This window comes from Chiloscyllium plagiosum, chromosome 3, assembly GCF_004010195.1.
Source record: "Chiloscyllium plagiosum isolate BGI_BamShark_2017 chromosome 3, ASM401019v2, whole genome shotgun sequence".
Classification (NCBI taxonomy): domain Eukaryota; kingdom Metazoa; phylum Chordata; class Chondrichthyes; order Orectolobiformes; family Hemiscylliidae; genus Chiloscyllium; species Chiloscyllium plagiosum.
This window is the reverse complement of record NC_057712.1, coordinates 28,417,320-28,431,512: the sequence shown is the minus strand read 5'-3', so window position 1 is coordinate 28,431,512 and position 14,193 is coordinate 28,417,320. Positions and strand designations below refer to the sequence as shown.

The following is a 14,193-nucleotide window of genomic DNA, read 5'->3' as shown; positions in this document are numbered from 1 at the left end:
CTTGACCTGCCACCTTCAGAAGTTTGTATTCTGTACTCCTTGCATCTCACTTGAAATGGCACCAGTAATTTCCAATGCCTCCCTTATTCTTTTCAACAAAAATGGATCACTTCACACTTCTGTGTTAGGTTGCATTGGCTATGTGCTTCACCAATCTGTTCACGTCCTCCTGGAGTCTTTTGTTATGTTCTTCACTGTTTATTACATTTCAGAAGTTTGTATCATCTGTACACCTTGAAATAGGTCTCTGCATATTGAATTCCAAGTCACTAGCAAGCGTCAGAAAGTGCAGTGGTTCGAATGTCAACCTACGGGGAGTACCACTCTATGCATCTCTCCTGTCTAAACAATAATCACTCATCTCTACTCCATTTCATTATCACACTGCCACTGTCTCTTTAATAACTGAAGCTCATTCCAAGTAATTTTAAACCTTGCATGAACAGAAGATGTCTTATTTGAATGTCATTTTATTTTCTAAAATAAAATTGTTAGAACCATGGTTTCATGCTTAAAGTTTATTTTAGAAAATGGGACCAATTAGTTAAATATAAAAATAAATTGTGCAAAGATTAAAAAAATGATACATTTCCAAATTAAAGAACACTTTGCAAGTTTGGTTCTTGTGTAGTCTAACGGGTGGGATGTGTCAAAAATAGTCCCTTAAACAGAAGTCATCTACATCCTACTTTGTAGCTGGCTGGCTACCTGTACCTAGTCCTCAATACTCACCCAGCCCTCACACAGCTGCTGTGCATGAGCAACCCAGCCACACCTTAGTATCTACGCTAGTTCAGAGAGGTAACCAGGTAAAGGAGCAGGTGGGCTCATGCCCATATGAGGATGAATGTCCATCTCCAACCAGTCTTATCCATATGCACGAAAACAAAATACCTTGATGCTTGTAGCACAGAAAATAGTCTTCCCTTATTAGTTCATTGGCTAAGGGTCAGAAGGTGTTGCAGATCTTTGATTTTAGTCACCACATCTTCAGTCATCTCGACACATCAAGCCACAGGAACATGAACCCAAGACTAGGCAAGTGTGGGATTGACCAAATACAATGCATCTCCAAGTGAAAGTCTTTCTTGAGTGCTCTCCCTACTGACTCTTTTACATACATCTGGTTATGTCCCAAAATACATTTGTTGAGTATTTACCCAGTCTATATTGTGAGTGAAACAAACGAAATAGAAAAGAACTCTATTTAACTTCTTGATGTGAAAGAAGGTTTTGGTTTTGCTATCAACTCTGACTTCAGAAAAAGTTTTAAAAGGTCTTCATAGAGGTGTAAGTGATTGCTTCATGACTCTATACCTACCTCTGTCACATTCCTGTTGTCCACTAATCATAGATCTCACACAGTCCAACACTGACATGTTCTGTGGATCAATTCTATGAGACTCCGGGCATCAAATAGATGACAGACTCATTGTGAAAAGAACTTCAATAAAAGGGCAGGAGATTTCTGTAGGTTTGGGAATGATATCCTAGGAAAATACAATGGCAATGCCATAATTCTCCTGGATCTTTGCAATTGCTGGAATATGCCAAGTCACCAATAGCATCAAAAAGACAAAGTTCCAAACACTGGGATGCAATCAAGATCTAAAAACTAGAATCAGATTGACTTTGTCATCAGCTGGCAGAGTCATGCCGACTATGAGAGGATTGGAGTATTGTACAAATCACAGGAGCCATGGTTTCATGCTTAACATTTCTTAATGGTTAAATTTACCATCCCACCAAAATGAGCTAGACCACAAGTGGCATTAGAGTACTGTGAATAAATCAGGTGAGGAACAGCTGTTCTCTGAAGAAAATTCTGTAATGGTCAACCTTCCCATGGTGTCCTGAGAGCAGAGGGAAGAAACCACTGTGATTGGTTTGATGAAAACCATGATCAAATTAAGGAACTGCTGCAGGAGAAAAAAAAAGTAAATTTCCAATGAAACATTAATAAGGAATCACTCCAGGAGAGCAATAGATGCCACAAAGGATGCAAAATGCATGTGGGGCTAATGGGCTAAAACAGCCAGAGGCTTTTAAGTCTGTGTTGACCAGAATGACAAGAGGAATTTCTACAAAGCTGTTAAAGGTATAAAATGGTTAATTAAAACTCAAATTACTGTCAACTATTTTAATACTGAATTTTAGTACATCCAGAACCTTATTGACAAGTTGGTAGCTTACATTAGATTATATTGAATAAACTCCTAAGAACTGAAATGATGACTATTATTCCTTTATCAAAAGATTTGTTTTAGATTTTCAAATGACTCCCCTTACTCCCCTGATCCCCAGGTAGCTCAGTAGATTGAAGCATAACAAGTCTGCACAGTCAGAATATTTACTTTCTAAACATGCCATTTATCTATTTAGTTAATGTAAACTCAGTTTCACGTACTTGTGATACCAGAAAACCTTCATGTCCTCCATGTAGTACTTCAAGAAGGACTGAAGTCTGATCCCTTCTGGGGTGCATTTTATCTTCAGTTCAGAAGCAGAAAACCCTGAAAGTTAACAGCTTAAAAATAGTACAAACACAAGCATTCACATATGTTGGGTGAAACAAGAAGTACTTCATCTAACTCATGTGAAGTATTATGCAGAGTAAAAATGTATCAAATATTTACAGCTTGTCAGTTGGATAGCTCATTTTAAAATATTCAGGATAAATTTCTTCTGCTTGTTATTACTATTTGCTTATGTAAATGATATAACAATGCACAAAACTCAATAGCTACCTCTGGTGGCAATAAAGAGCAAGCCATGTATATTCTTGCCCTGGCACATAGTTCCGGTCCTGCTGGACAGAAGTTGTAAATCAGAATGGAGCATAATAGGTTGGAGTTGGAAATCAGTCACTTACCACTAATTCTGCTAATTTCCTGGACAATTTCTTCATACACTAAAATAGAAAAGGCATGCCATTTAGCTTATTATACATCAGTGACTATTTAATGTGATTATATGAAATTAATTTCTTGTTTACTGAGGCAGTAAGCTGTTTAATTAATGTATTAACTGTTTATTCACAAACATCTACTTAACCATAAACTTCAAAGTCATTGCCCCTGCATAATTTGACAAAAACATACAGCATTCGAAATTATAGCATCACACAACGCAACAAGCGGCTATTGGGATTGCAGTCTCTCTGCAAAGTTAATTTACCTAGTCCTACTGTTTGATTTTTATTTATTTCATTTATCTCTCAACATACTTCCACTTCAGATAATAATCCAATTCTCTTTTGAAACCCACAACTGAATTTTGCCAAATACACTTTCGAGCAGTGCACTCCAGATCTTAGCCACTCACTGCATTGAACAATAAAGGTTTTCCATTGCTGCTTCTTCTGACAATTGCTTACGTTGATGCCCTTTGGTTCTTGATCCCGCCACCATCAGTTTCTCCATGTCCAGAATCTTGTTGATTTTGTGCCTCTCTATCAAATCTCCTCTCAATCTTCTCTTCCCTTCACTCAGCAGAACAGCCCCAGCCTGTCCTACCTAAATGACTGAAGCTGAGAGGATCTTGTGGCACTGTGGTAGTGCCCTTACCTCTGAGTTAGGAGGCCTGAGTTCAAGGCTCAGAAAAGTATAACAACATCTCTGAAAAGGTCGATCAGAAAATATCTATAATTGAAGCTGCCCAGCCTGGAATCATTCTTGTATTTCTTTTTGCATCCTAATGCCTTCACATCATTCCTAAAGTGTGGTACCCAAAGCTGGACATAATGCTTCAATTGAAGTGGAACCACTGACTTTTATAGATTTATTGTAACTTATGGGAGAAAGTGAAGACTGCAGATGCTGGAGATCAGAGTGGAGAGTGTGGTGCTGGAAAAGCACAGCAGGTCAGGCAGCATCCAAGGAGGAGGAGAATCGACGTTTCAGGCTTAAGGTTTTCATCAGGCATTCCCGTTATTGTAACTTATGTCCTGATTAATAAAGCCAGGGTAGGGTACGAGAGTGGTGCTGGAAAAACACAGAAGGTCAGGTAGCATCCAAGGAGTAGGAAAATTGACATTTTGGGCAAAAGCCCTTCATCAGGAATAAGGCTTTTGCCCAAAACATGATTTTCCTGCTCCTCGGATGCTGCCTGACCCACTGTGCTTTTCCAGCACCACACTAATCTTGACTCTAATCTCCAGCATCTGCAGTACCCACATCTGCCAGGGTACAGTATGTTTTGTCTACCATCTCTCACCTGGTCCTACCTCCTTGAATGGAGTTGTCTCCATATATCTTTGGATTCCTCTGCTCCTGATTACTGCTTTGAAATTAAACCTTTGTTTTACATCATCTCTCCATATTTGTCTAACGGAAATGAATGATGTCATTTTTCTTTATATTAAATTTCACCCACTGCTTGTCTATGTCCTCTTGAAGTTTAAAATTACCCTCCTCACAGTTATCAATACTTTGATGTTCCCCATCATCATAGTACAAAGACTGAAAAGTAAAAGGCTAATTTTCTGGGGATATACCACTGTGAATGAACCTGATCTGCTCATAGTGCATATTGTAGAATTGTGAGCAAATTGGCACTGATTAATATGGTTAAAATTTGGTTTCTGCTCTTATGTGGCTTCTTACTTGGTGTTCTACTCTGCACCTTAGAGAGAAGGCTATCCTTGTCTCTTCTGATAGTGTGTGCAATGGCTTTCTGTTACACAAGAGTCACTGCTGTCTGACTCTGCAAGGCTTTAACAAATATCCATGACTGTACATAATACTGTTCTCTGTAAATACATCAATCACTAGTGCAGACTATTGCATCTTTACACATGACTTTTGACATTAGCATTATATTATTCCATACATCACCATCTTATTATCATATCTATTTTATACTATAAATTCTTAAGTAAAGGGAATAAAGTGACATAAGTTTCTTTTACTTGCTGTTTGAAAATACATGAACAAATGGAGCAGATCTTCTGGTCAGTTATATGCAATTAAAGTGGACATAATCTGACTGGGGAAATGGCAGGAGATGCAATTACTCCCTGCTTCTTTCTACCCCTGTTCTATCATGCTTTCTTATGCATTGGGAGGGAACCCATTCACACAATGTTGATGAAGTTTACCGCACAAAATTAAAAATACACTGATAATTCAGACAACAATGAACAATCCACTGACCCACCAATGCTGGAGTAGGAGCCCATAATCTAAGAATCAACTTGAAGAAATCAAACAAACCTTTGCCAGCCACCTCCAGTACTGTAACATCCTGCCCTTTGTCATCTTTCAGCGTCATCTTGTACTCGCCCATATCCTTTCTGGAGAACTAAAGATAAAGATATTAATTTATTAGAAATTAGAGACAACTTTACACAACACCATTAGAAATTGTAGCACTAACTACTGCACTACCTAATAAACAAACAGGAATCCAATTCCCACTCTGCCATTCTCCATGAGAGAATTCTCTCTCTGCAGAGGACACAAGGTTCTCTCTACAGAGAGTTTAAATATTGAGAAATTATTCCCAAAACATTGTCTTGGGTACATTATTGATCCAAGAAGGGCAGTAATTGAAAACTGTTTTTTTGACCAATTGATGCTTGGCTTGAGAGACATTGAGACAATTAAGAGACTGTCTCCAGGAAGATCATGCAGCAGCAAGTGTTTGGTCAGGACTCCTGTTTGAATTGGATGTTAGTGTCCCGAAACCTGCAATAAAATTGCGCTGATAGCACCACTGAAATGCAAGTAGATTTTGCCATTCAGGTTACAGTCAATGACTCTCACTTTCATTAAAACCATGAATGCAGAGGGAAAAACGCATCTGCAAAGCCTCTTTGTGGTCAGTGAATGCTTTATTTTGAGTTATCTTTGACTGTGGAAAAATATTCAGTAATTACAGTTTTTGTATTATAGAAGTTACACTTTAAAAGATCAAATCTCTTTATGTCTGCTATTAATTCTTTCCTTTTATATATATGCCAGTAATTGATTTGAATAAAATAAATTAGTAGGAGGTAATAAAACATTTAAAGTCAAATTACTTAGACACAACTCTGGATGCTCCAATTGTCTTTTGTGTCAGACTTTTTGTCAATGAATTTTACCTCAGGAATAGACAGCTTGCTTTCTCCTGTTTGGGGGTTAGGTGGCTCCTCAGCAGGAACAGCTACATAATCTTTGTACCAACCGAACACAGTTTCCTTCTTCGTGTTTGCCACCTGTCACATACAGTTGAAGTGAAACACTTTAATAAACAAATATTGGTAAACTCACAATCTTTAACAATGGCCCAAGCAGCAGTGATGTTCGCAGGATTGCTGCTGGTTCTTAAATTCTGTTGACTAGACGATACTGTACATTTTTTGTGTCTTCCTGGCCTAGCTTTGACAGAATTCTACCAGAATGCAAGAGCTTCAGGGGAGGACAGGACATGACATTAGGGGAGGTGATGGGCCCTGGTATTATTGCTGGGCTGTTAATACGGCTACTCAGGTAATGTTCTGGGGAGTCGGGTTTAAATCCCAATATGACATATGGTGACATTTGAATTCAATAAAAGCCTGAAATTAAAAGTCTAATCATGGCCATGAATGGATATAGGTTTGCTTGCTGAGCTGGAAGGTTCGTTTTCAGATGTTTCGCATTGGATCCAGCCAGAACTCTATCAACAAACACATTGACTTGGATCTCATTTACCAGCCCCTGGGAAAAAGAACAGGAAATGACGCCACCAATGTCACCACTGAAAATGATGTCACCAGCCCAAGGAAACCTAAACACATAAATAGAAAGTGGGCCATACCACCAGTGCTTCATCCGAAGGCTCACTGATGATATTACCTAGTATGGTGATGAAACGATTGAAAACTAACCTTCCAGCTCAGCGAGCAAACCTATATCCAGAACTTCAACCTGACCTACAAATCTCAAAACTCACTATGACCATTAATCCATTGTTGATTGTTGGAAAAAAAAATATCTGGTTCACAAATATTCTTTAGGAAAGGAAACTGACATCCTTACCTGGTCTGGACTTTATGTGATTCCAGACCCACAACAATGTGGTTGACTCTTAACTATCCTCTGGGATGCGCAATAAATGCTAGCCTGGTCAGCAATGCCACCAATCTTTGAATGAATTAAAAAAAATGTTTTATGGCACTAGTTGCTGTATGGCAAGTTTAAAGTCCTAGTGTGAACTTTCAGGATTAGATGAAAGGATAGATGATTGATGAGAGTGAATGGGTAGGGGATTAAATGTGTAGGGATAGGTGGCTAAATGCATTAAGTGGGTAAGTAAGTGGGGGTAAATGATGACATGTATAAGTGGTTAGGGGCTGGCAAAATAGTGCAGGAGGGAGGCTTTAGAATTTTGCTAATAAGACCAGATCTGGGGCAGGTAGAACTTGTATGTGGAAGACAGTTTACACCAGAGCACAACATTTTACATCCAAAACCCTTATGGTTAGATTTGTTAGTGCTGATGGACTTAAACTATCTTGTCAAGAAGAGAACTTGAGAGGCAATTCAAATAGAATTAAAACAAAGCTGTTTATGGGAAATACAAAAGCTGTAAATGAAAATGGAAAGCAACAGAATCCTAGAATCTAGAATCAATCAGGGTGAAATCAAGAATGATACTAAAAAGGTAGAATAAAAATATACCCTTTACATGCATGCATTCATCACAAGATAGGCAGCATCCAGGGAACAGGAGAATCGACGTTTCGGGCATAAGCCCTTCTTCAGGAATGAAGAAGGGCTTATGCCCCCTCTACAAAGATTTAAGTGAGTCCCTCTCTCACTGCACTCCCCAGGTCATCTCCTCTGCACAGAAGCTCTTCAGCCACATTCTCAAACAGACTCGCTACCACAGCCATATCTCCTTCCTCAGCACCTGCCTACGGAACCGACTGATCCCGCATGGACTCCGGACTACGTTCTGACCAACAAAACTTGGACCCAACCAGGACAACCAGTACCTACAACAAATCCGAAGCCTCCAGCAACGGACCTCCCTCCGGATCCTCCGCACCACGCTTGCAGCAATGCGCCGCTACCTACATTCCCTGCAACTCGACCTACCCCAGCTCAGGACAACACTCTCACAGACCTGCAAAGGACCTCTCCTGTTCTTCATCCACAGAAGGATCCATAAACTAAACAAACAGTTCTTCCTAGCCATATCGGAAATTAAAAAGATTCCTGAAGAAGGGCTTATGCCCGAAACGTCGATTCTCCTGTTCCCTGGATGCTGCCTGACCTGCTGCGCTTTTCCAGCAACACATTTTCAGCTCTGATCTCCAGCATCTGCAGACCTCACTTTCTCCTTCATCACAAGGTAGGTGAATTGATGATTCAAGAAGAAGTGAAAGAATATGATTTAATTATCATTATGGAAATACGATTGCAGGGTGACCAAGACTGGGAATTGAATATTAAAGAAAATTTGACACTGAGGATGGATAGTCATAAAGTTAGTGCTTGTAATAAGTGATGGAATCGGTGGTTTAGGGAAGACAGGACCTTTGACTGAAAGAACAGGGATTGAGAATGTGTTTAGGTGGAGTTGAGAAACAACATGGTGCAAGATGTCTTGGAAGAAGTGGTTTACCGGTCACCAACAATAAGGGTAATGTACTGTAGGGACAAATCAGGGCTGCATTTGATGACACTAATGCATGTACACTTTGTGCCACTTTAAATTGCGCGTGCGCAGATTTTGGCAGTTGGGGGGAATGTGGCAGGGAGCAGTGGAAGAGGTCAGTACTGACAGGACAGCAAGATTGTGAGGATCCAGGAAATGGAGGTGTGAGATTGGGATCCGGGAGAGAGAGATGGGGAAGTGCAAAAGGGAGACAGAGGGGGGAAGAGGGCCTCTTGGCTCATGGAGTCCCTGTGTCACCCTATTTCTGTAATCTATATGTGATTGTAGGACCAAAAAAATCTAATACACTCTTTAAATAACTGCTTCAACTTGTTCTGGCACTTTCAAAGATTTCCATATCATTTCAAAACTATAATATTTATACTCTCCCTCACTATCATATCACAGCTTGTGGGAGTTGGCTGTCTGCAATTGACTGTCACACTTCCTACATTCCAACAGTGATCACATTTCAAATAGTATTTCAGTGGCTCCACAGCATTTTGGAATGGTTCAGTGTCCATGAAAATTTAAATATAAATGCAAGTCTTCAATTTTTCCTAAAGTATAAATGAAGTGCTGGAGAAACTCAGCAGGTCTGGCAGCATCTGTGGAGACAGAAACAGAATTAACATTTCAGGTCCGTTTGTTTTTATTTTATTCTGTTCACAGATGCTACCAGACCTGCTGAGTTTCTCAAGTATTGTTTTTATTTCAGATTTCTTACATGCACAGTATTTGCTTTGATTTATTGGTTTCCACATTTACTCATTTTTCTTTTAAGAGTCTGTCACTTCAGAAGTTTCTGCATTCAATTTAATGTCATGTGTCTGCCTGTTTTATCAGCCTGCTTGTGTCTTCCCAAGGAGTAATCCTACCTTTTTTAGTTTCCATTACTTGCAAGCTTTGTGCCATCTGCAATCTTCAAACTTTGCTGTCTCTCCCCATGCCTGGGGTACCACTGCATATTTTCCTTCAGTCTGACCAATAACTGAACTCAACCAGTTTCTACTTTCTGTTCTAATCTAATTTTGTAGCTGTGTTGCTATTGTCCCTTTAATTCCAAATAGGTTTCAATTTTGATAACGAGTCCATTATGTAGCACTTTATCAACTGCATTTTTAAAGTCCACATATTCAATTTCATCTATTTTAACTTTATTAAACTTCTACTTTTTTTTCCGTCAAGAACACATCAAGCTCATGAGACTTTTTGCTTTTAACAAATCTATGCTGACCACCATTGTACTAATGTCTGTTCTTTGAAGTGGCAACTTATGTTATCTTTGATTGGTCTCTGGAAGTTTCCCTACCACTGCTATTAAACTGATATGCTTTTAATAATCAGGTTTATCCCTCATTCCTTTTTGTGAACAGGGATCCAGAAATGAATCTTCCATATTCAAACACCACTCTCATATCAAAGGATGATGAGATGATTGCAGCCAGAGACTCTGGTATTTCTGTCCTTTCCACTCTCAATAAACTGGGATGCCGAGGCAGCAGGGATATTAATACAAGTGGAATGTTAGTCTTTATTGTAAGGGAGATGCAGTACAAAAGTCACAATGAATTACTATAATTATGCAGGGTATTGGTGGTATCACATCCGGAATGTAATGTATAGTTTGGATCTCCTTAGTAAAAGGATATACTTCCGTTAGAAGTAATTCTGAGAAGGTTTATAAGAATAATTCCCAGCATGAATAGGTTTGACTTATGAGGAATACTTGGAGAGGTTGGGCCTATTCTTACTGGAGTTTAGAAGAATGAGACATGATTAACGCAGTTCAGGTTCTAAGTCAGTTTGACAGGGTTGAGAGGACTTTCCTCTTGGAGAGAGATGTCAAACTAGGGTGCAAAGTTTAAAGATATGTGGTTTCCCATGTAATAGGGAGATGAGGAGGAATGTCTCCATTCAGAGGATCATTAGTCTTTGGAAGCATTTTTAGCAGAGAGGAATGAAGAATGGGACGTTGAATATATTCGACAAAGGAGCTAAGGTTTACAGTGATATGGAATAAAGTTGAGCTAAGCCCACAGTCAGATCAGCTATGTTCATCTTGAATGACTCGCCGTTCAATAAGATCAGACTTGATGGACTAATCCTGTTCCTATTTCTTCTGATCTTATAAATGCAAAACCTTTGCATTCTACTGTGAATAGTATTAACAGTTTTAAGTGGAGAGTATTTTATGCAAGTATTCATCGCTCATCTTTCTAAACTGTAGGAAACCAAGATGGGAAAATGTCAAGGTCTGCAAAATGTAGGGATGTTTAACAGCTCCCTGATGATAGCACTCTGAGGATGTATTCATTACAATTACTTAACATTACTAAATTTGTGTCCACCCATACTGTTTGTATTGGTTTATAACATCTAACCTTGGTGATGTTCCTACCTTGCATATCAACTCAACAATGCAATCCTCAGTCACATGCCACGACAGGTACTCTGCAAAATGAGGCCCTAGATAGGAAACAAAGTTAATTCAGTTGAAGTAATGGTACACTGTATAATAACGTATCAACCCAGGATGGAAGGAGGAATACCAAGCATGTGAAAAGGCAAGTAAGAAAATAAACATTTATCAGAGATTGAGGAAATTATAAAATTCAGATAAGCTAAGAAACACAGCAAAGTTGAATTCTGTAATGAGTTCCATTAAGTTTAATGCATTTGCACAAAAGTCTTTTCTCGTCTGTTGCAATTAGATATTAACCAGCATTTTCTTCAAAATAGCAGATGGAGGACTTTATTGTTAAAACACAATATTGAGCTACATTAACAGGCAACAGATGCTGTTTTGTACCACTTCAAGTCAATTTTTAAAAAGGCAGAACAGAGAAAATCGTACAGATGCTGTATCCAAGTCAAAGGCCATTCATGTCTTACCTTGTTTTCTCAAGAATTCTTTCCTCTGGAACTCCGCTTCCTCCAGGGCAGCCTTAAATACTAAAAAGAGCAATCAATCAGGATAATAATCACAGGCAATGAAACCCACCCAATTCAAGCAACACTGGGTGCAAAAGAAGCTGAATGTAATACTGAGGTGAAAGCACACTTACCATCCCCAATCAAAACCAGAGTGGACTGGTTTTTGGCCTTGCCATCCTGTATTTGGACAGTGTAAGTTCCTTCATTCTTACTTGTGAACTGCTCCATCACCATCTCAACCATACCAGTAGACTTATTAAAAGTAATCTTGTGATCCTGTGAAGAAAATCAAATGAAATTTCTCTTTACATGATGTAATATAGCTCCTTAAATTAGCAGAACAGATTTAAAGACATGCTTTAGTAACAACTGCAGCATTGAATAAAAAAATTGTACTGCGGTGAGATCCCTTTCTGACATATCTGGTGTGCAGTGGCAATCAGTGATTATTTGCATTAAAAGACTAAGTGGATTTGAGCTTTGAAGACTTTGCTCTTAGGTAAAGTTATCAAGGGATGTGTGTAAATGAAGTTGACAATGTATCATTGGTATTGCAAGCCCTAAAGGCTAGATGGCCTACTGGTCTATGTGCAAATGCATTGTCCTACTGTGTAAAGGTCACGTATGAGACAACTGCTGTGAGGTGCACTCTTAAACTCCTTGGTTGAACTCTACAAGATGGATGAATCACATGACATGAAACCTTAATGCATTGTGGAATATTACAATTTTTAATGATTTTCCAGTAATAAGGCTTCAGCCTTCTTGTAGCAAGAAGGAAAGGAGTTTCCCCAAACTTGATGCCAGCTGAATAAGGTGATCATCTCTTCTGCATCTCCTACTAGTTAGTTTCAGAGTAGAATTGTAAAGGTCAGAATATGGTACAAGAAATAAAAGGCAGGAAAAAGTTAATTGCAAAAGAATTGGGAGATAAAAGATTTTAAAAATGGATTTAAGGCTCATTACTGTAATCTATAGTCACACAAAATAAATAATTTAGAATGAAATTTCATCCGGTGGTGTTAATGAAATGAAAATGATAGTGTACTTGTAGCATGTTTTATATTATGTCAAGTTTCTTTTCTATTGTAGTACATCAGTCTATCAAGCCTGGGCTAACCTTCAAGCCAATTCCCCTATACCCTGCCATACACTTTTAAAATGTTTCTTTCTATTTGAATGTGAAATACTTAGCTGAAGCTTCTCGGTGTTTGTGCAAAGAACATAGAACATAGAACATTACAGCGCAGTACAGGCCCTTCGGCCCTCGATGTTGTGCCACCCTGTCATACTAATCTGAAGCCCATCCCACCTACACTATTCCATGTACGTCCATATGCCTGTCCAATGACAACCTAAATGCACTTAAACTTGGCAAATCTACTACCGATGCAGGCAAAGCATTCCATACCCTTACTACTCTCTGAGTAAAGAAACTACCTCTGACATCTGTCTTTTACCTATCTCCCCTCACTTTAAAGTTGTGTCCCTTTGTGTTTGCTGTCCCCATACTTGGAAAAAGGCTCTCCCTGTCCACCCTATCTAACCCTCTGATTATCTTGTACGTCTCTATTAAGTCACCTCTCAACCTTCTTCTCTCTAACAAGAACAGCCTCAAGGCCCTCACCCTTTCCTCGTAAGACATTCCTTTCATACCAGGCAACATCCTAGTAAATCTCCTCTGCACCCTTTCCAAAGCTTCCACATCCTTCTTATAATACGGTGACCAGAACTGTACACAATACTCCAAATGTGGCCGTACCAGAGCTTTGTACAGCTGCAGCATAACCTACTGGTTCCGGAACTCAATCCCTCTATTAATAAAGGCCAAAACACTGTATGCCTTCTTAACAACTCTGTCAATCTGGGTGGCAACTTTCAGGGATCTGTGTACACAGACACCGAGATCTCTCTGCTCTTCTGCACTCCCAAGAATCCTACCATTAGCCCAGTACTTTGCATTCCGGTTACTCCGGCTAAAGTGTATCACCTCACACTTGTCCACATTAAACTCCATTTGCCCACCTCTCAGCCCAGCTCTACATCCTTCATCACTATCCACAACTCCACCGACCTTAATGTAGTCCGCAAATTTACTAAACCACCCTTCTAAGCCCTCATCCAGGTCATTTATAAAAATGACGAACAGCAGTGGACCCAACACCGACCCTTGCGGTACGCCGCTAGTAACTGGACACCAAGGTGAACATGTTCCATCAACTACAACCCTCTGTTTTCTTTCAACAAGCCAATTACTGATCCAAACTGCTATGTCTCCCACAATCCCATTCCTCCGCATTTTGTATAATATCTACTATGGGGAACCTTATCGAGCGCCTTGCTGAAATCCATATACACCACATCAACTGGTTTACTCTCATCTACCTGTTTGGTCACTTTGTCAAAAAGCTCAGTAAGATTCGTTAGGCATGACCTATCTTTCACAAAACCATGCTGACTGTCCCTGATCAGATTATTCTTTTCTAGATGATTATAAACCCTATCTCTTATAACCTTTTCCAATACTTTACCAACGACTGAAGTGAGACTCACTGGTCTGTAATTACCAGGGTTGTCTCTACTACCTTTTTTGAACAAGGGAACCACATTTGCTATCCTCCAGTCCTC

General features: G+C 39.3%; 1 protein-coding gene across 5 annotated transcripts in view; it reads right to left on the bottom strand.

Annotated features, from left to right (window-relative positions):
• The window catches only part of myom2b (myomesin 2b), a 145,875-nt gene that overhangs the window by 32,989 nt on the left and 98,693 nt on the right, over nt 1–14,193 (bottom strand). For all 5 annotated transcript variants that reach the window (XM_043679203.1, XM_043679214.1, XM_043679173.1 and 2 more), the window contains 7 exons: nt 11,697–11,841; nt 11,524–11,583; nt 11,030–11,097; nt 6,086–6,199; nt 5,214–5,301; nt 2,873–2,911; nt 2,408–2,513 (listed from right to left, as the gene is read on the bottom strand). In XM_043679203.1, the coding sequence (XP_043535138.1) occupies nt 2,408–2,513; nt 2,873–2,911; nt 5,214–5,301; nt 6,086–6,199; nt 11,030–11,097; nt 11,524–11,583; nt 11,697–11,841 (620 nt within the window). The remainder of the gene's footprint in view (nt 1–2,407; nt 2,514–2,872; nt 2,912–5,213; nt 5,302–6,085; nt 6,200–11,029; nt 11,098–11,523; nt 11,584–11,696; nt 11,842–14,193) is intronic.